Here is a 21244-nt window from a genome sequence, read left to right as displayed (position 1 = left end):
TTATACTAGAAATGATATGGAGAGAAACTCAATATCCTAGAGCTCATAAGAGAAGCAAAGGGTATGGATGAGAAGTGTGAAATTTCTTGCCAGCCCTCTGAGATGATTGGTGTTCAGACTCTGGTTTCCTTCCAGAAATGGCCTGCTGTCATTATTTCCTTGTTGTGGTTAGCTTTTTCAGGTGTGTGGAAGATCTTCATTCCTCTTTTCATAGAATTATAGAACCACAGAATGGTTTGGGTTGGAAGGGACCTTAAAGATCATCTAGATCCAACACCCCTGCAATGAGCAGGGACATCTTCAACTAGATCAAGTTCCTCAGAGCCCCATCTACTCTGACCTTGAATGTTTCCAGGGATGGGGCATTTACCACCTCTCTGGGCAACCTGTTCCAGTGTTTCACCACCTTCATTGTAAAAAATGTCTTCCTTATATCTAGTCTGAATACGTCCTCTTTTAGTTTAAAACCATTGCCCCTTGTCCTATCGCAACTGGCCCTACTAAAAAGTTTGCCCCCATCTTCCTTATAGGCCTCCTTTAAGTATTGACAGGCCACAATAAGGTCTCCCTGGAGCCTTCTCTTCTCCAGGCTGAACAACCCCAACACTCTCAGCCTGTCTTCATAGGAGAGGTGCTCCAGCTCTCTGATCATCTCCGTGGCCTCCTCTGGACTCTCTCCAACAGTTCCATGTCTCTCTTGTACTGGGGCCCCCAGAGCTGGATGCAGTATTCCGGGGGGCGTCAGAGCAGAGTAGAGGAGGAGAATCCCCTCCCTCAACCTGCTGGTCACACTTCTTTTGATGCAGCCCAGGACACAGCTGGCTTTCTGGGCTGCAAGTGCACATTGCTGGGTTATGTTGAGCTTCTTGTCCCCCAACACCCCCAAGTCCTTCTCCTCAGGGCTGCTTTCAATCCATTCTCCTCCCAGCCTGTAGTGGTGCTTGGGATTGCCCTAACCCATGCACAGGACCTCTTCTAAGGGAATATGTTATTTTGAAACAACTTAAATTTTCAACCAGTTAGCTATAAAAGTAAAAATCAACTGAAGCTTCTTTCCTTTAGATGGTATGATAGTCAGTGTTAGCTGTGAAACCTGTGGTTTGCTTACAGCTGTTAAACCAGCAGAAGTGTGTTTGACCAGAGTAAGTTCAGAAGTCTCGTTTAAAGGAATCAGCTGGAAACAGATACTTAAATCTGAACTTCCTTGAGGTCTTTTTCTGGGAGGTCGGAGGATTCCCAGGCAGGCTGAAAACACAAACATTGCTAGTAAGCTTTCTCCACTGAGGTATTTAGCATGCTTCATTGTTATGTTTTTCATTAAGTTGTTACTGGAATTACTGGGTTGTGTTTATACTCAGTTATTTCAGAGAAGGTATTTGCTTGGGGGGGGTGGCTTCTTGGTTGTTTTTCGGAATTTGGTTGAGGTTTTTTTTGATCTGACTGTCTTTTCCCACCTTCATTGGGTTCTTTGTGGTGGGTGTGGTGTTTGAGTGGTGGGGAATGTGTGTGGATTCTGCTTTCATTGTGAGTGAGGACTACCTGGCTTCTGACCTCCTTGCAGAAGACTGATCTGCTGAGTTGTGGTAACTTACTGAAGCCCATACGTGAGCAGTCCTCTACTAAAGAGTTAGCACAGCTTTGGCCCAGTGCTGACAAGAAGTGCAGGGAGCAGGGGAGCTGTAACTGTATAATTAACCATCTTATAATGGCAGGTGGTGTTACCTAGTTACTTATATCCAAAATTCTGCTTGGCCTGGCTTGTACAGATATGTGATAATGAGAACTCGCCTTTTCAACAAGTATACCCTAGTGCTTCTGTTCTCCTTGACTGGTATTATTGTTAGACTTATTTCAGTGTGTAGAAGTACTTGAATGATCGTAATCTGAGGAAGATGTAACCTCTTAGCTTCTAACCCTGGAATAAGAAAAGTTCCTCCCAGTGTTGCTGTTAACTCTGTAGTTGCATGAGTTGGTCTCGGATGTTGTGTTGGGTTTGCGTGGCAAGGTTTTGGTAGCGGGGGGGCTACAGGGGTGGCTTCTGTGAGAAGCTGCTAGAAGCTCCCCCTGTGTCTGATAGAGCCAATGCCAGCCGGCTCTAAGACGGGCCTGCCGCTGGCCAAGGCCAAGCCAATCAGTGCCTCTGTGATAACATATTTAAGAAGAAGAAAAACACTTAGGAGAGAGAGCTTTTGCAGCCAGAGAGAGAGGAGTGAGAAGATGTAAGAAACTCTGCAGACACCAAGGTCAGTGCAGATGGAGGGGGAGGAGGTGCTCCAGGCACCAGAGCAGAGATCCCCCTGCAGCCCGTGGTGAAGACCATGGTGAGGCAGGCTGTCCCCCTGCAGCCCATGGAGGAAGGATGAGGGGGTGTAGAGATTCCACCTGCAGCCCGTGGAGGACCCCACGCCGGAGCAGGTGGAGGCACCTGAAGGAGACTGTGGCCTGTGGGAAGCCCATGCTGGAGCAAGTTCCTGGCCAGACCTGTGGACCCGTGAAGAGGGGAGCCCACGCCAGGGCAGGTTTGCTGGCAGGACTTGTGACCCCGTGGGGGACCCCACGCTGGAGCAGTTTGCTCCTGAAGGTCTGCACCCCGTGAGAGGGACTCCATGCTGGAGCAGGGGAACGAAGAGAGGAGTCCTCCCCCTGAGGATGAAGAAGCGGCAGAAACACCGTGAGATGAACTGACCGTAACCCCCACTCCCCGTCCCCCTGTGCTGCTGAGGGGGGGAAGGTTTGAAGCCGGGAGTGAAGTCGAGCCCGGGAAGATGGGAGGGGTGGGTGGAGGTGTTTTAAGAGTTGATTTTATTTTCTCATTCCTCTACTCTGTTTTGCCTAGTAATAAATCAGATGAATTCCCTCTCTAAGTTTGGTCTGTTTTGCTCGTGACGACAATTAGCGAGTGATCTCTCCCTGTCCTGATCTCGACCCACAAGCATTTCGTTATGCCTTTTCTCCCCTGTTTAGTGAATGAGGGGAGTGAGAGAGTGGCTCTGGTGGGCACCTGGCCTCCAGCCAGGGTCAACCCACCACAGATGTATTAAAAAAATTATTTTCAGGTGTATTCTGAAATCTATTTTTAGTGGTAGTATTGTCAACTTTATGCAGTATACTTGAAGTTTAATTTGCTTTGAATAGAATTATTGCTTTCACCATCTTCGGCAACTTCATTATCTCCAGGTAATATTTTCTGATGGCATCTTTTTAATTGCTGTTTTATCACTTAGGTTGGTGGTTGACTTTTTTCCCCATTAGCAATTTTCTTTTCCCATGTGGAGTGCGTGACCACTGTGAGGCAGGGGAAGAGATGTTGTTGTGTATGGAGGGAGTAGGGGGAATTTCCTTCTGCCTTAAATTTTAGGACTGTGGTTTCTGGCTCCAGCTTATACATATGGCTCCTTTCCTCTTCTCTGTCCTTCCCTTTCTTTTGGGAAATGTTTCAGTAATGTTATGGGAATGTGTGCTTTTCTTTTAAGTGCACCTGCCTTATTATGCACTCTTTTATACTGTAGATAATCCGAAGCTGTGAAGAAACTTTTTTTCATTAATAAACAACTTCTCACTTTACAAGTCACAAACAAAATTTTCCTTGTTATCTGTTGCTTAAAATCTAAGCAGTTACTTCTACACCCTGCAAGTGTGAACGCTTATTATGCATGTCTTTGACCCTTCAGATCAGTGTACAGGCTTTCTGGCTGAAAAGGGTGGTTCAGAGATTCCTTGATAATTATGTTGCAGTCTTGGTCTGCAGTGTCAAAAACTGTCACTGAGAGATGATTCTTTGACCTGTGTGTAATGAACTTGATCTCACTTGAGTTCCTGTGGATGTGTGTCTAAGGCACACAAGTGGTTTCAGTAAGCACTAATTGGCACTTTGGTTTGTAGTTGCAGCAGCATGCAAGGGCACGCGTGCAGTTTTGTCACATAGAAAAATGAACTTTCGTCCTGAAAGGCATTTTGGTGCCACCGATGTTATGTTCTAAGGTTCCTGTCTTGAATCCCCCCACCTTTAAAAGGACTTCTCTGTTAGTCTATGACTCCGCATTATCAGAATTAAGGATGTGAAATTCTAAAACCCCTGTTTACAATCTAAGTACGAGTCCAGGCTAAGAGGCTTTTGGTTCTGCTCTGAAAACTAAGTGATACCAGGCAAGCAGGTATAGATAAGAAAAGTGAAAGGCATCATGCCTTTCCCTGTACTGCAGTCCCCTTTGGAGGTGTGGTACCTTTTTGAAGAATCATTGGACTTGCTGGTTGCTATGTTTAGGAGTTTAACTCTTAAAATAATAATAAAAAAAAAGAGTTCTAGATAACTTTACGGCTTTAGGAAAGACACTAGCAGTAATATGATGGGGCTAGAGCCTTATTTGGTATTAGGGCTAAAACTGCTTACTATGAGCATCCCTGGGAAACTTTCCGATGTAGTGTTTTATTTCTGCTGCTCTGCATGCGTAGGGTACTAACTCACCACTTTAATGGAATCCTTCTCTTTTGTAATAACATATTCTATGTAAAACTCTTCTTTAGATGGGACAATAGACCTCCTATGGAAACTGAGCAATGCTTAAGGTGTTCTGTGTAGCTTGTCAGCTTCTTAATGATGTTAAGATCCAAATAGTCAACTCTGCAGTGTTGGCTTTTGGGAAACTCGCTTGAAGATGCATTTAAAGAACGTGTCTTTAATTTCCGTACAGAATGTGGTCCTCTCAGGAGGATCCACGATGTTCAGGGACTTTGGACGACGACTGCAAAGGGACTTGAAGAGAGTAGTAGATGCGAGATTGCGACTTAGCGAGGAACTCAGTGGTGGTCGGATAAAAGTAAGTAAGAATTTCAAGTGCATTGATTACATGAGTAGTGAAAGAAATAAAGTTCAAATTTTTCACTTCACTAGTGAGAATGCAGTGTTGTAAAATGAGTAGTATATGTTGTGTATGTGGTGTTTAAATATGTTGGTAGCTGTGTGATGTATGACATGTCTTTTTAGGAATCTTGAAGTTACTGTGAGCAGTCTCTAAGGGCACTTCTGGTTTCCCTTCTAGGAGATACGTGATCTTAGCAGTAGGCGAGAGGGACTTAACTGTTGTGTCCTTCAGCATACTAATCATGAAGAGTTTTATGACTTGGTCTCCTAGGGAACATGGCAGACTGAGTAATAGGTGTGAGACAGTGATGTGAATGGAGGGGTGAAGATGTCTGAGTCTGAGCATTTTGAGTTTGTAAGGATCTTGCCAGAAAATGTAAAGCAACTAAATGGAAACTACTTTTTCTTAGCCCAAACCAGTTGAAGTTCAAGTGATAACGCATCACATGCAGCGTTACGCAGTTTGGTTCGGTGGTTCCATGCTGGCTTCGACAGTAAGTCTTTATCAAAATTGTTCTGATTTTTTTTTTTTTTAATTTTATATTATGTCTCGGCTATATTTGATCCGAGTACTAAGTTTTAAACCTTTTCATTGTGACAGCCTAGAATCCTTATACAACTTTTATCTCAGTAAAATTTGTGCAGGGCAAGTGGGAGCTTTACTTGAGTAAGGATATCATGATTTGATGTAACTCTGAAGTAGTTTATATCATAGTTGCAATGTAGTTCCTTTATTCTTGAAGTCAGCACTAGGGATTAGTTAGGACTTCAGGAATATAGGATCTAAATCAATGGTCTTGAAATGCGAGAGAGAAACAAATACAGGAAAATTGGAGCAATTCCTGTCTCCGAAGTGGGCTTTGTTATTGCTGTATTTAAAAGCAGTCTTCTGTCCGGACGAACTTTTCGTGATTAATTGTATTCATGTCATAATACTTCTAGTCTTGTTCTATTTCAAAAATGATTTACCACATCATAAAGCTGCAATCTACAAAAATGTTAAGGCATTAGTTATTGTCAGTTTTTCTACTTGATATATTCTTATACTTTTGAGGGGATTTGTTTTGTATTTTTATAGCCAGAGTTTTTCCAAGTATGTCACACCAAGAAAGACTATGAAGAGTATGGCCCTAGTATTTGTCGTCATAATCCTGTTTTTGGAGTCATGTCATAATGCTCGTCTGTATGGAAACAAGATCTCTGATATCTTGCTGGCGAAGAAACTCATGTAAAGCAGAGGAAGGCTGCAGGTACTGTAAATACTGAAGCAAGATGTGGTTATCTCTTGGAAGCATTTGGATCACCACCGTGCACTAAAGCACAACTTACAGCCCCAGGTCATTTCAGTAAAAGCCATTTCTCTGCTGACTACTTTAAAGCCTATCCTTCTTTCTTCCTAAATGTGAGGTAATTGAAAATAGGTAAGTCTTGGTTTAGGAGGTTGTGCAAACACTACTGAAATTGAATTTGGAAGAATAAGGCAGTGTTTTACTGCTTGTGGAGAGGTTTAAACCTTTCCCACTTGTGCCCTGATTCTGTGATCAAATCTTTAGCAATGGAGCACTAAATACCACATTGCCTTTGGGGGAGTTGGAATGGATGCAGGTACCTGCCCAAAAGGATTAGATTGCAGGATTGGGACTGTACTTTGTAAATGTAGGTTTTTCATATCATTTTGTATTTTACAATATTGGTAGGGTGAATTGATGACTAGTTCTAAGCACGAACAGCTATCAATGTCATGGAGTGATGTTATGCATTTCCAGGTGTGAGGCATGTATTGGAGTTATGCTGGTACTTTTTTTTTTTTTAAAAAAAAAAAGCCATGTATGCTGGAAACTGATTTGTTCTTGTTTGGATGACACAAACTAAGTGATTTTACAGTATTGTATGAAGTTTATTATAGCCACTGTTACTTTGTTTTGAATTTTCTGAAACTGTTTTATAGAAGATAATGTTTTGTTTTGATGTTGGTGAGTGGTGGATGACACAAGGGCCTTGCACCAGTGAAATAAAAGCTGTTAACATCTTTATGAATGTTTGTGGTAGTCCTGATTTAGATACTCGTCCATTTTATTTCACAAGGTTATCTTTCCATTTATATATCAATGTAGGTGGAATCATAGTAACACTGAAGTTGGAAGGGACCTCTGGAGATTTCTGGTCCAGACTCCTGCTCAGTGCAGGGCTCACTTCAAAGTCAGATCTGGTTGCTCAGGGGTGGTCAAGTTTAAATTTCTGTGAATGTAAATTTCTGTTAATGTCTCTGGCAACCTGTTCCAGGGCTTCACTACCTTATTATGGGTACGTGTTCTTGTGTTGTGGACACAGTGTTTGTTCTTCTGTGGTTTAAATGTAAATGGAGTAGGAAATCCTACTTGTTCTGTCTGTGCTGATATTTATCTGATCTGTCAGCTGAGGTTTTGTAACAGTTTGTGTAGCCCAATAAGAATTTTGCAGGACACATCAATTTGTTTTTAACTGGCACGGAGGGATTGAGACCAAGCAATTATTTGTTCAGCATAAATTAGAAATTAAACAAAATGGGAATCCATGACTGAAGCCTGGTTCTGAATGCTTTTGAACTTAAAGCTCAGCTCTCTGGAGAAACACATTGAAGCTTAATTTCCTAACTTCTCTCACTAAGAAAGAAATAGGTAATCTAATATAATGTGTACTGTTTCAGCTTGTTCCAGTATTACATCAGCTTATCTATGTTTCAAGTTTATCACTGCACTGCTGGCTACTTAGGGTTTTCTTGCTTGTACAGCAGAACCCAGAACCATGGGCACAAGGTGGCTGGAGTCAGGCTTCAGAGGAAGATTTATACATTTAGTGCACTGAGCAAGTGTGGGCTGAAACACTGGCACGCTCACTTGGTGCTACAAAACAGGGAATGCTGGGGATGTGGCATAGTTACATGTCGCCTGCAACCAGTTTTAGCCAGGCATTGAGATTTCTTCAAGTTAGCAGGAGGTGGCCTTTTTTGCTTCGCGCTTCTGGTATATGGCATGGGCACTCATTTTTGGGGAGGGAAGAAACTTCTTTCAAAAAACAAGCAAGACTTGCTTTGAAAACAAATGAGGAAATGTGCTCATGTTTACTCTTCACTAAAAAAAAAAAAATAATCCACATTGATAGTAAGAAAACTCATGGATGTTCAAATGTCCTGCAGCTGAGTTCCCCTGTCTTTCAACTTTTGGGAAGACTGACCCTACCTATCACACACACTACAGACCACGTGAGTTTTAAACAGTCATTGGGCAGAAAAAACCTCAAGATGAGATGTGACAGAGGACAAATGCAAATGCGAGTTGTTCGCTTCTGTCCTGCTGACTACTGTTGGGCTAATTTAAGCTCGTTGGCAATTAAGCTTGCCTTTTCAATTATGTTTTATGGATTCCTCGCAAGTAGTTAATAACCACAAGGACCTGTCAACAGCAAGTTGAAACTTGATTCCCTAACCTGCTGTTCTGGGCGCTCACCTGAGAAGGAGCACGTGCATTCGTTTTGAATCCTCTTGGACAGAGGAAGGAATTGAACCCAAGACTTAAAGCCAGAAGGGCCAGCAGGTATCTATTCTGCCTTCAGACACTTACACACCAGCAGTTACTAGTGCACTTCCACAAAGCCTGATTTCTTAAGGAGTGCTCTTTATACCTAATGCATCAGGGTAGATTTCTGGAGCCCGATGAGGGTAATAGTTTGCTGCTCTAATAGCTTGCTGTTGCTGTGAAGGAGTGGTGGTACTGCTTTGTCCCTGGAGCAGGCTCTGGCAATCACAGGGCACTTGTGTGAGATGATTTGACATGCTAACCTTGCAGGAAACTTTCCCCACTCGTTTTCTTGGATGCAATCATCTGTTAGACTGGCTCACCGTGTTTGGTGAAACTGCAAGTTTACTGAATAGAACAATGAACCTGGACGTAAACTGGTCTTGAGCTTTGCTGCTGGTTGTTTAATGAATCTTGTGAAGTCCGTTCCTCTGTTTTGTTATTATTTTTTTTTTTATTGGTTTGTAAAATGCCTTGGATATCTATTGAAAAGCACTGTGCAGATCTAGGTCAACAGCATTGCTCCAATGGTGGGACTGCATGGAGACAGAGCAGAGGTAAGCTAAATTGCAGCAAGAAGTTCAGTCTGATCTGCATAGTTATATTTGGGGCTTCTGACTTTGAGGGTTTATGGTACCATATGCCCATTAGAGAAAGGAATTTACCTGTCCCCATCAACCAATTAGCAAATTATGTGTTTTAGCCTTGATTAACTTTGAGTCAGTGCTCTGAAAGTGCAAGGTATTGTTTCCTGCTACTGATTCTCAGAGTGTTTTCTTTTTTTCAGTAGTATTTAAAAGTGCTTAAGGCTTTTACGAACCTGAAGAGCATTGTGTATATGTTCAGTGTGGGTAATTCCAATTAAATACAATTAGTGAAGTCTTGATGTGAACTGGAGTACTGATCTTTCTGTAAATAATTCATTCTTTATGATCACTGGGTTCTCTCTCATCTGGAAAAATTACTGTTGTGCCAAACAAGTGTTGGAGATGGAACAAGTGAAAAGCTTATTTAAAACCACCAGGGATACTGAGCAGAGATACGCAGCCTCCTGCTTAATTGAAGAGTGCATTGCATAATATTAAAAAGTGCTGTGTCGTGGCTGTCAGATATTTACAGTGAATGAAAGCTCGGGTAACACTGTGACAAAGGAATAGCCAGTTACCTCACTCATAGGCTGGTCTTTACCAAGAACATTTCTGCAAAAGGTAAAGAAAAACACAGGGAGAGGAAGTAGTGAAGGGGAGTGCCTGTACAATTTTTCACACGATAGAAAGGCAGAATTGTACATATTCACAGCTTGCTTCTGTGGCCACTTTTGTTCTTACTGTTTCAAATCTAATGATTCTCCTGTAAACACTCGGGGCCTGACCCAAAGTCAGTGGAAAAGACTTCTCTTTGGCATTATTAATCCTGTAATTTTCTAGATTCCAATTCTTACTGCCACCTACCATGTCAGTCTTGCGATGCTGCATCATTTTGGGCAAGTCACTTCATTTCTGTATCCTTTCTCCTGATCTTTTCCTAGCGACTGCCTCCTAGACAATACCTTAGCGTTTGTCTGCTCTGACATAACTGTCAAATTGGTAGGTGCAGATGTCTGACATGGTCACTTTGGCTTCCAAGAGAGTAGTGTAATTGTATCTTGAGGGCAAGTCATCTCATCCTAGCATATGCATCTAAACCAGGTTGGTTGACTCATCCTTTGGCAGTGCTTTCTCCATTCAGTTGACTGTAAAAATCTATGATGTTTAGCACAGATGTTGCATCTAATTCTTAAAGGCTTAAAGTTAGAGGGGAAAAATAATCCCACCCTGATTTTGGTCTCTGGGCACTACAGACGGTACGCACCAGGGCAGTGTGGTGAGGGAGCAGGCTCACTGAGGAGGAGGGCTGACGCAGTTTGCCGCACTGTACCCTGGAAAAGCGGTGAAGGATGAGCGCTGTGCTGCTTTAGCTTCCAAATGACTTAACGATTTTTTTACCTTAACATTATTTAAACAAACAATCTCTGATCCTCCTTGTATGTTCACAGCTTTAGTCTCTGTGCCAAGCTGTTATGTGTCAGTTACACTTTCTACCTGGTTTTATAAACGGTTTAAGAGTAACTCCTGTAAACCGCAGCTTATTTGCGTGCAAGGTAAGGGTGTGCCAGCCCTGCAGTTCCCATGTGCCTCAGGACACACCGAGCATCTACCAGCTGCCATGCTGTGTCCTCGCAGCGTTCAGCACAGAGCTCCTGTGAGGCGGTGGCTTTCTCACGTGCGCCAGCACTTGTCGTGTTGTTTGAGAAAGCAGTTTTGTACGCTCTATATGCCGTGCGGTTTCAGTGGCGTTTGTGTCTTGCAGCACTCTCTTCCCAGGCAGATGAAAGGCTGTGGAGCCAGCCTAAGGAAGTCTGCTGCCTTCAGCTATCGTCGAAGCAGAGGTCAAGCTAAATCGGGACATTTGGATTATTTTTCAACATTCCCTCTGGTGGGATTGGGAAGAAGAGGGAGCGCCTCGTAATTCTTTAGGGATTTAAATGAGACTAGTTTCCTACCCATACTTTACAATAAAAGCTAAGTGTCATACTGGGGAGAGGCATGGGGTTCATAAGTACCTGTAAATAAACAAACTCCGTGTCACCTCTCCTGCTTCTCTAGTGTTATTTTCCTTTCAGTTCTCTTGAGTTCAGCTGATGAACGTAACTAGGTTATATTATTAATTATTATTTCTCACTTATGTCTAGTTTGAAGTTTGGTGCTGCTTTGCTTGTGGTCCCAGGAGCCTGTTACATCTTCCCAGTTACATCAGCCGTTCTAAAATTAAAGATCTTACACTTCCCAACAAACGCGGCATCTTGTGTTATAAATGAATACTTGGGAAATCATGAAGGATTTTTTCCCCTCATTTTCAATTTATCTTCTTCCGTAATTAGGGCAAGGAAGTGACAGGGCTGCCAGTGATGGGGGTTGTTTAACCCTTGGACTGCCTGAGAAACAAAATGAGCAGATGGTGGATTTGAAAAGTCAGAAAATAGTATTTATCAGGATGATCGCCACCGTGCATCTTGAGTTTCTGATGCCTTTGCAATCATGTGCATCTCCGCTTTAAGTAGTGGTGCCCTACATCAGTAAATAAAGGAGCAATGGGGTTTAGCTGGGAGGCTGCATTATTCGCAAGCAATTTTTCAGCAGTTTGCCGTGCTGTTGTTTTTCTAGCACCCTGTGGGGTAATGGCAAGAGTTGCAGCCACTTTTACAAAGGGAGAATTACTCACTGCCTTTGACAGGTGGTAGATACTGTATATGAAAGAGATATTTTTAATGTAAACCTGTATTGCTCATAATTCTGTTGCTATTGGTAATCTTTAGTTTGGTGCAGGAGACAGATGCGTTGGGTCAGTTCCAATAAGGATGTAGTCAAAGTAGAAGATACGTTGCTGAGGTGGTGGGCACCTCACGGGCACAGCGTAGCACAGAATTGGCAGCTGGGTGATCAGGGTCCCCTGATCTGGACTGAAGTTAATGAGCAGGGACAGAGCCAACCTCTATAAAATACTAGGCGTGACTGTCCTTTCTCTGGAGCATCAAAATGCTTTGGGGACGCTTTGGATCCAGAAACAGGATGCGTTTTGGGGGGGGGTTTGCATTACCCTCGTTCAGAGTTCTCTAGCTTGGCAGGGCTCAGCCTTTTTAATGTGGCAGGTGATGCCTGCCTCTAAGGTACCCACCTTCCGGTAGGAACAGCTGCTGAGGAAACTTCTCATCAGGTGGAGGTGGTCTCTCCAGCTTTTGAAGTCTCTTACACTAGGAGAGGATGTGAGAGGTTGGATCTACCATCTGGGAGCAGAGTGGGCAAGTTCTAGTTTCTAGATTTGAACTGTTCAGGCATTTGTAGTAGTAATCATTGGTTAAAAATGCAGGTAATTCTGGGATCAACGAAGAGGTTCTTGAACACTGCATCACCTACCTGAGAATAATGGCTAGGTTCCAAACTTCATTTCCTTTTAAGCTTTATATGCTTATGTATATGCTCTTAGGCTGTAGATTAGCAAAAAGTGTAAGCAAACTCTTTCAGCTTCCTTGGTCTTATTTTCCAAGGTAAAACCAGAATGTTGACAATGTTAGCATGGAAATTATTGGAGATGACCAGAAGAATAGTCCTCAGTAGCACTTGTGTGTATGGCCTGTTGTGGTATCATTCCATTTTGGGCTGGGTCAGCATCTACTCCACTTAAAGACCTCATAACTTCTTTCCAAAGAATTGCTAGAAATGTGTTTCTGCCCTTTGCTTGATGGTCGATTGATGTAAGTGGCAAGTGATGACAGATTTCTTTCAGTAGTTTTAATTCGTGCATCCAGTACGGTTCTCTAGAAAACCAACTATTGGTGCAACAAATATGCAAAATGAGAGTAGAAATCCTGATGTTTCCTAGGCTTTGTGTTCTGATGGTTATTAATTGTGCTTCTTGTTTTAATAGCCTGCATCACTAGCTATGCTATTGCTTTTACTGTGGCTTGCTTGCAGAATGTTTTAGTACATTTGTTCATCTAGTCATATGGTATGTCTATAATGCATTAGATGATATTGGCAATTAAAGGATTACAGCTAGGATATAATTATGGCCCTGTGGAATAAAGTTTTCAAATTATTCTGCCGCAGCCTATAATTATACTGTGTGTGCCCTGATGCCAAGGATTAATAGGGGGATTACGAACTGTTTTCCTGTAACGTGCAGTTCACAGATACGCAGTTTACAATTCACTGGCTTTTAGGAGCTAGTGACCTCTCATGGGAAGTGTTATTAAAGGAAACTGTCCAGTGGAATGTTTTTGTGTTATATTATGCTTGTTTCCCTCCCTTGCCCTGAGTTTATCATGCGGTGACTAGTCTGAATAGCTCAGATCTTGAGTAGACAACCCTTAAATTGCAGTATTACGGCAGTGAAAACAGGCTTCAGTAGACAGCCTCGCACTGTTAAGCCTGCTCCTCTTTGGTGTGAGGGAAGAGCACAAGAGGCTTCTCTGCTAGATGCTCTGGATTCTCTGTCCTCATGGAATGGAGATGAGAACCTTTGTGATACAGCGTTACATATTACACAAGTAGTAGGATTTAAACATGTTATTTCTGTATATCTGAATATGATGTACTTGAAGAACCTCTGCAATCAATGCTTCTCTGAAGAACTGCCGGTGTTCAGTTGTGATGAAGATAAACCAATGTTGATGCTATTTAAAATGGATGAGAATGTAACTAAGGATTGTCTTTGAAGTAGCAAACTAGTGCTGAACTGTTAGTTGAATTCCCAAATTGGAAATTTAGGCTTTTTGCTGCTGAATTACAATGAGTGAACTAAATGCCATTTAATTTTCTGTGAACTTGGATGACTCCCTTTAAGGGTACTGTCAAACCTTATATTAACTTCAAAATGCAACATCTTGCTTCCCATGTCAATTCTGAGTGGTTATAGCAACGCTTGTAAACTAAATGTACTCAAACCCCTTCTTTGGCACTGAGACCCACTAGCACGAAACGGCCTGTTCTTACTAAACTCTCCTGACTTTGCCGATCAAGTGACCACACGTGACTGTTTTTTGGGCTGGGCTCTGGGCTGGGTTCATTCCTGAGCTGTGCTCTGCCGTTAGTTGGCCCAGTGACAGTTGGCCATGGCCAAAAATGATGCCATGGATCATGCTTACAATTTCGCAGTGTAGTTGGTGGCACTCCAGTGCCTGGGAATGTTCCTCAGCGCTGTTTAATTTACCAGCATAAACCTGTGTATTTTCAGTGGCGGAGTGATGCCAAATATTTTAAATAACAGGTTATTTTACTTTCTTAAGGCTCCAGGTCTTTGTCATGCTGTTTTTTACATTAATCTGATTTGTGTTTTAGGAAAATGCTTCTGCCATAGTTGCAGAAGAAATGTGAACCTTAGGCTGTTGGATAACAATGGCAAATAAAGACTCTCCAGTTTGTTTTGAAAAAATACCATAATTTTTAAGCCAGTGTTACGGTTCTTAACGTCAGAAAAATATTTAAATGCTTAAGTTGTACATATGTAAGAGCACGGGTCAGCTTATACTCTTAACTTTCTGTAGCGTGGGGTGGTGGGTTTTGCACTTTTTCATGGTTAGCGGGTTTTTTTTCTTAGTCTTTTCATGTCGCTATTTTGCATGAGTTACCATCGTGTAACCTGAGTAAGGCTCTCATTACAGAGACATATCTAGCGTCTAAATTGTCTTTGAGAATCTTTCCTCCTGATGGGAGCACGTGAGAAAGAAAAAGAACCCAGCTTGACTTTTACATTTCTCCGGATGGCTTTACGGAACTATAAATCGAACAACTTGTTCTGGAGTATTGCCACAAATAAGGCCTGGCAGCTGGAACTAGCCTGCTATGTGCATTGCGTGAACGTTAAAGCTCCTATGTCTTTCTCTTGAAGCAGAAGCTGCTTTGAAATTGCAGTCAAAATTCTTCTTTCACCTGTTGTGTCTGTATGGTGTTTTCCCTGTTCCCTTCCCCGCCCCAGTTTTCTTCTGTCTTGGACCTAAGAAACTTGCGTAGATGTTTTGATGAAATGATTAAATTAACAAAAAAGATTGGCTGTGACAAACCAGCACTTTTCAGTGGAAAGGGGAAGACTTGGCAACTCTGCTAGAAATAGTTTCTTTGCGTAGTCATTTTTCAGAACCAAGAATACAATTCCCAGTATTTGGCAAGATGCAGGTTTTTTTGAACTTGTCTTCCCAAATGGGTCAAAGTTAATGAAATTGTAAAGCAGAATTGAAGACGCTGCTAGATGCAGTTGCCATTGTGGTGTGCATAGCAGCAGAATAGCACTGAAAAATTAATTGTTAATATTAGCAGAAGACAAGTTTAGTGGTGTCATTTTTTTTCAAAGCCAAGCGTTACTTTCTCTTTCATAGGCTGGGCTGTACGCTCATAATAAAAACCAAAGAAAGCAAATCTTTCACAGCATAGTAATTTAAATCTATCCTGTGAGTTAGAAACACTGGGTCATGAGTTCTCCAAAGTCTTAGTAACTGAAGGTAACACTGAAATTAATTCCCCTTTCCTCTTCTGGGGCTAAGTGTAATTGGGCAACAGATCAGTACTATCATCAGTTAGACTGCACAGATATAAATATCCAAAAAATTACACTAAGTAAATTGCAGTAAAGCCAACTCAGTTCTTTCCCAAGGGAAGGTCTGCTTCTTCCAATCATGATTTGTGCCATGGGCTTTTATAGCAGGACTGCAAAAATCTTATAAAAATTGTATTAGAGTAGGATCAGCCACCCTTAAACATATTAGGCTTCTAGCTGGGAGCAAATTTGTCCCAGAAGCCCAGGGAATTTAGTGCGAGGTTCCTAATTTTCTTAAAATCTTTCTTTAATGGTGTCTATTATTAAAGCTCTTTCTTCCTCCTGGGTGTGCACAGAGAAACAAGCAACTTGTGATTAAATGCACGTTGGGGTCCTGGCCATAGCACTTACTGATTCATGAGCCATTGTGTCTTCAGAAGCAAAAAAAGACAATTACGCTCCAGAGAGCACACTTTAATTGCTCAAATAGGTACATTAAACTTTTACACTTGAATAATAAATTATGTGGAAGTAGATCTGCCTCCTTGCAGCTACTTTATATCTGCTCCAGCCGCCGCCAGAAATCACCCGGCAGATCAGCAGCCTGCTGAGATCATTCAGGTACCTTCTGGCCATGTCCTGTGGTTGGCACTCCCAGGTCCCCTGCCTTTTCCAGGGCTGTGTTTTGACTTCTGCTGCCTTCTGTAGCTTCTCAAAGTAGCTGTCACTTGAAGTGAGATGCTCTAACTTAAGCGTTAGTGGGGTTTTTTTAAAGTGCATGTGAGAAAAGGGCTGGCTGGAGTGGAAAAAACCAGCATTGAAAATGGCTTTGTTAGTGTATTTTATGATCAGGCAGAAGTATAATGAGGCACAGCACTCATGAGCTGGAGAACGAACATAACAGGCAAAAGCACACACACAGTTGTGGACATCAAAGTAAAAGCCACCTTTCTTTAAATAATGCAAGTTTAAAATAAATGGGAATAATCCGTTTTCTTTGTTAACCCTGTTCTGGCTCTGCTGAAATTCCCCGTAACGTATCTGAATAGCATCAGCGATGAGGATGGTTTCTGGATTGGCACAACTGAGCTGGGATCAAACAGATCAGGGGAAAGGTACGGTCCTTGAGTAGAACCCCCTTAGCTTTGGCTGTCCCAAAGTGGTACCAGCTCAGTGAACAGCACTTGAGGAGGATTCATGATGGGCTGCTTGATGTTTTTTCAGCCAGATTAGGTTAGCCCAAAAAAAGATTTTTTTATTAAGCACTTTTTCATGAATTGAACCTTTTTTCTGTGGAAAATAAAGCATTTCAATCCCCAAATGGAAATTGTTCTTTTCCAAAGGATGCTAATATAACTGTTATAAATCAGGTACCACCGTTAAGCTGAACTTTCACTACAGATTGGCTCTGGTTGGGGTTTACCTTTCCTTTGGGACAACAGGTAAATGCTTCCAGGATTTCTCACTGTGGTTGGTTGGTTGGTTTGGGGGTTTTTGGGTTGGTTTTTTTTTTTTTGAGAATAAGTTTTCATTTGATTTGAGACATCTTCTCAAAAGAGTTTGGTCGAACTGCTCTTTTGGTTTTGTGAGCAAAACTCCAATAAACCTGATATTTTGACCAATATTATGTACTGCCAGAGATGCCCTCATCAGGCTACTGGACCTTCACAGCAATAATTAACAGCAGATATTAATTTTCTTCAATCCAGATGATTTCTGATAGTATCATGGGAATGGTGAGTGCTGACTAGGAACGCAAGCCTGGCATGTCTGGTCATCTCTTGCTCTAGATTTCTCTCTTTTTTTTTTTTTCCTCTCTCTCTTTTTTTTTTTCCCCTCTCTTTTTTTTTTTTCCTCTCTCAGTCTTGTCAACTGTGCTGTCATGGTTTTTTCAGCTGTCTGCAGGCAGGACTGTGAAGAGCAGCAGACTTAAGATAGATGTGGGCAAATCCACCTGAAGGGGAGATGATATAAAACCCCTGTTACTTTACAACCATTCCTTCTCCTGAAGGCATCAGCCTTCACGTGAGGAAAACAGTTCTCATGTTTGATATTCTTGATTCCTTAGCGGATATTCAAGTAAGTCGCTATTGTGTGCTGAAAAACAGGGTTATAATTCTGAGACAAGGTGCTATTTTTTGAGGACAGAATTAATCTGTTCTACTTTACGATTCTCAAAGGTACCTAAATCTGAGCTCATCAGTTTTGGCTCCCTTATAATCCAAGGAGAGAAGTACGGGCCCGAGTGCAATTCACACGGGTCTAAAATAGGTGGGATGCATGACTCTGTGGCACTGCCTGTTTCTTTTCATGAAGATCTTCACTCATCAAGATATGCAGCTGAACTTAGGAGAGAAGAGTTTTCTTCCCAGAAACTCAGATCTGTGTCACAAACTTGGGCTCAAATTTTCTGGTCTCTGACAAGAACAGACGTTTGCTAACCCTTCTTCAGAAACACTGGAATTTTTCTGAGTCTGAGAGCATCAGGTTAGGATTAAAACCTCTTTACGCCTAGAAGCAGGGAAAGACCCTGCATTTCTTAATGATGTTTCTGGTAATGTTTTCACGTTGTCCTGAATTTGAGTCAAATCAGACATCCATTTACCAATTACCAACTGATAGTAGCACTAAATTGAGTGTAACAGTCACGATCATATAAACTGTGAGTGTTTATTCTTTCCGTGCATCCTTTCTACATTATTCAGTTGTACTTCGTGATGCTGTATTTTAACTGTCCGGTGTAATTTGTGTGAGTCTGAATATTACATATTTTCAAAGGCGCTGGGTTGATGTGTAGTGTCAGAGCTGCAAAGGTTCATTTCGCATTGCCGTTGTTTGTGACAGAACCGCTTATGTTTAAAGATCTTCTTCTGACATCTTTGAAATCATCTGACTCCTGGACTGTAGCTGCTCCTGTGTCCTTCCATTGTTTGTGTTTCATGATTCTGCTTTTAAAGTTATTTTGCTGCTTATCTTCACTGAGCTATCAACACTTCTTCCTTGTAACCAGCAATGCTGCGATGACTTGCTAGATTGTGATTTATCACGTGCTGGAGACATCAACTAAGGCATTTATTACAGCTTTGTAGTTCAGTAATAGGGGGTTCAGATTCCGGGATTCTGCCGCCTTATCCTAAAGGCAGCTCTTAGTTCATCAGTGACTCTAATTCCTGTTCCTGGGTCTGTATCTGTTGCCACTGAAGGCAAAGACCAAACTCCTAAATGCCTTTATGAATTCCTTTTGTATCATTTGGTGTTGCTTTAACCTTTTCCACAACAAGAACAAGAGCTTCTAAGAAAAAGCAGACAGAAGAGCAAGGAGGAGGGCAGCGTGTTAGAGTTTAGACACGTGCACACTGAAAAAAGATGGAGACTAAAAGCCTGAGCAGCCCTGGAGTAGGGGGAAGGAGGGCAGGCAGCTCTCCAGCGGAGCCTGTTTTACCAGTATTTGTTTGCTAAATGGATACTGAGATGGCAGGTGCCACAGAGTTGAAGCGGCACTGTTACCTTGAGCCTGATCTTTTGTTTTGATTTTAATCTTAAGGGGAATTATTAGACCTGAGACAGCCATGCCATGGCTTTGCTGCATGCGACCTTTTTAACAGCTGGCCTGCTCTTTTTGACATCTCCGATTGCCTCTGGTATTGATGAAAAATGTGACTAGTATTGACAGGGCTTTGAAAAGCAACACCCAGCTCAGTGGTCCTTCTTGTGTTCTTCCACAAAGCAGGTGATGTGATGCTGAAGGTCTTGGTAAAAAAGCTGTGCTCTGGTTCCTGTGGTGTCAGCTAAAGTCCCTGTGCAATCCTTCAGCTGTTGGTGTAGCATGAGCAGAAGTAAAGTCCTTGTATTCTGTTCACATAAATTTTAAACAAATAAATTATCAGTGCCCAATTCATTGGCCAACAGTTAAAAAATCACTTTTTGTCAGTCTGAAGCATCACCTGTGGTCAGCTTAGCTCTTGCCTTTCAGGACATTGGGACAATTACAGCTTGGTCATGTTTTCGTTGCTGCTGTAAAATGGAATGCAGTCTTTCCATTCCCCGCTCTCAGCGGCCACATGATGTTTGTTATTATACAGTGGCCATCTATGATTCAAGCCATCCACCTGCACAACATCCAGCTATTCGTCTTGCGTTGAAAATTGCTGCCAAGTGTCCTGTTTCAGCCATGTTTGCTTCTCATAAGGTCGTTACCGGTCTGATCCACTTACGTTCTGCAGTGAACAACGGCGATTGCCATTGACATCAGAGCGCTGTAAGTCAACTGTCTCTGAATTTTGAGGCGCATCCCAAGTTCCTCATCGCAACATGATTCAAATGGTGAAGGTAAGTTAATCCATTAAGAATGACTCCAAAGAAGCAAAAGGCATGTGCTGGTACCTACACTTACTTGTACCTTCATACCTGCTCTTCAAACCACATCACGAATTGTACGGTTAAAAAGGATGTCCTCGTAACAGAGAACAATATATTCCGTGTCACAGGAGTAACACCCTCTGCTTGCACGTGCATTTCCTTTTTGCAAGTCAAGAATCCTACAAGGTGACTAAATATTTTTATGGCCTCTTCACTGTCCTCTGCTTTTCTTCCATGATCTGTAAATGACTTGCTGTAGAGCGTACAAAGGTTTGTGGCTGTGCTGAAGTATCAAAGGTTCCTTTCTGAGCCCAGATCGGAGCGTTTCCCCTGCTTACACGCAGGGCTATTAATATTCTCTTGCTGTGGGCTGCCGTTGTGCTAGGACGTTACTCTGAGGATAAGCTTCTAATTAAATTGTCCACAGATGGATGATTTGCTGGACTGCCCACATGGTGTCTTAATAAAACTGGCTTTCCTGAGGGTGTAGGGTGTTATAGTAAGAGAGTGTTTCAGCTGTGTTGATCAGGAGTGCTGAGCACATCATGGAGCTTTTAAGTTCTTTGCAGGAAAATTTTTCCTGTGAATGCACCAGGGGAAGTATGGCAGCTCAGCCCGTGCTCTCTCCTTCTCAGTGACTGACAGAAGCAACACAAGCAGCTCAAATGTTGGTCCGTGTAGTCTATATTGGTGCTCTTCAGGACACCACTATTTTCTTCATCTGGACATCTGAAAATCCATCATGTGGATTTCCTGTATACTGCAATGGTGTCTCTTGGAACTGTACCACAGCTATGGGATGTCTGTGGTTGTAGCAGACCAATGTTTCATGGGTAAATGTTCCTGAAAAATATTTATTGGGTTATTTGTTGGCAGCAAAGTTTGTGAGATGCCAGCATGTGCACAGGGGCAAATGTCTCCTACCTCCTTGGATGGGAAGGATCTTGCCAATAGATGTTTCTGGCAGGAAGGTGGAGCTCTGGGGTGCTTGGGAAGGAGTCACCTATAGAAAGGATGCACTGGGGAGAAGGTAGCAGCCAGGATCAAGCAACTGTTGTTTTTTTCCAGGCTAAAAATGTAAGAGCAACAGCAGTGGGTCCTGTCGCTCGCTGGTACGGGGAAGGCGTCTTCAGTTTATCCTCTTGCTTGGGAGAACAGTGCAATTCTGTTAGTCAAGCTGTTATAATATGTCAGGCATAACTGTAAGAGCTTCCTTAAGGAGTCAAAAATAGCGTTAATTCACTCTAATGGCTGCATTACTCTGGATTGTGTTGACTTTTGAACACAGAGAGTTGTGGGGCACAGACGGACGGGGAGGAGGGTTGTGCTGACATTTAGTATAAATCCTGCGGGCACCTGATGCTGTTTTCTCTGCACGTCTTTACTCCACAGATATGCATAC

At 42.3% G+C, this 21244-nt stretch overlaps 1 protein-coding gene across 2 annotated transcripts in view; it reads left to right on the top strand.

Moving 5' to 3' along the window:
• Positions 1–21244, top strand: part of ACTR3B (actin related protein 3B) — an 88437-nt gene that overhangs the window by 20844 nt on the left and 46349 nt on the right. The window contains exons 10-12 of one of the 2 annotated variants that reach the window (XM_054818791.1): positions 4692–4817; positions 5272–5355; positions 5940–6894. The exons of the other annotated variant lie outside the window; for it this stretch is intronic. Of the exons in view, the coding sequence (XP_054674766.1) occupies positions 4692–4817; positions 5272–5355; positions 5940–6035 (306 nt within the window). The 3' untranslated portion in view covers positions 6036–6894. Of the gene's footprint in view, positions 1–4691; positions 4818–5271; positions 5356–5939; positions 6895–21244 lie in introns of those variants that run through there. 2 annotated transcript variants of the gene reach the window in all.

The sequence above is a fragment of the Grus americana genome, chromosome 2 (genome assembly GCF_028858705.1).
Source record: "Grus americana isolate bGruAme1 chromosome 2, bGruAme1.mat, whole genome shotgun sequence".
Classification (NCBI taxonomy): domain Eukaryota; kingdom Metazoa; phylum Chordata; class Aves; order Gruiformes; family Gruidae; genus Grus; species Grus americana.
This window is presented reverse-complemented; position numbering and strand designations above follow the sequence as displayed.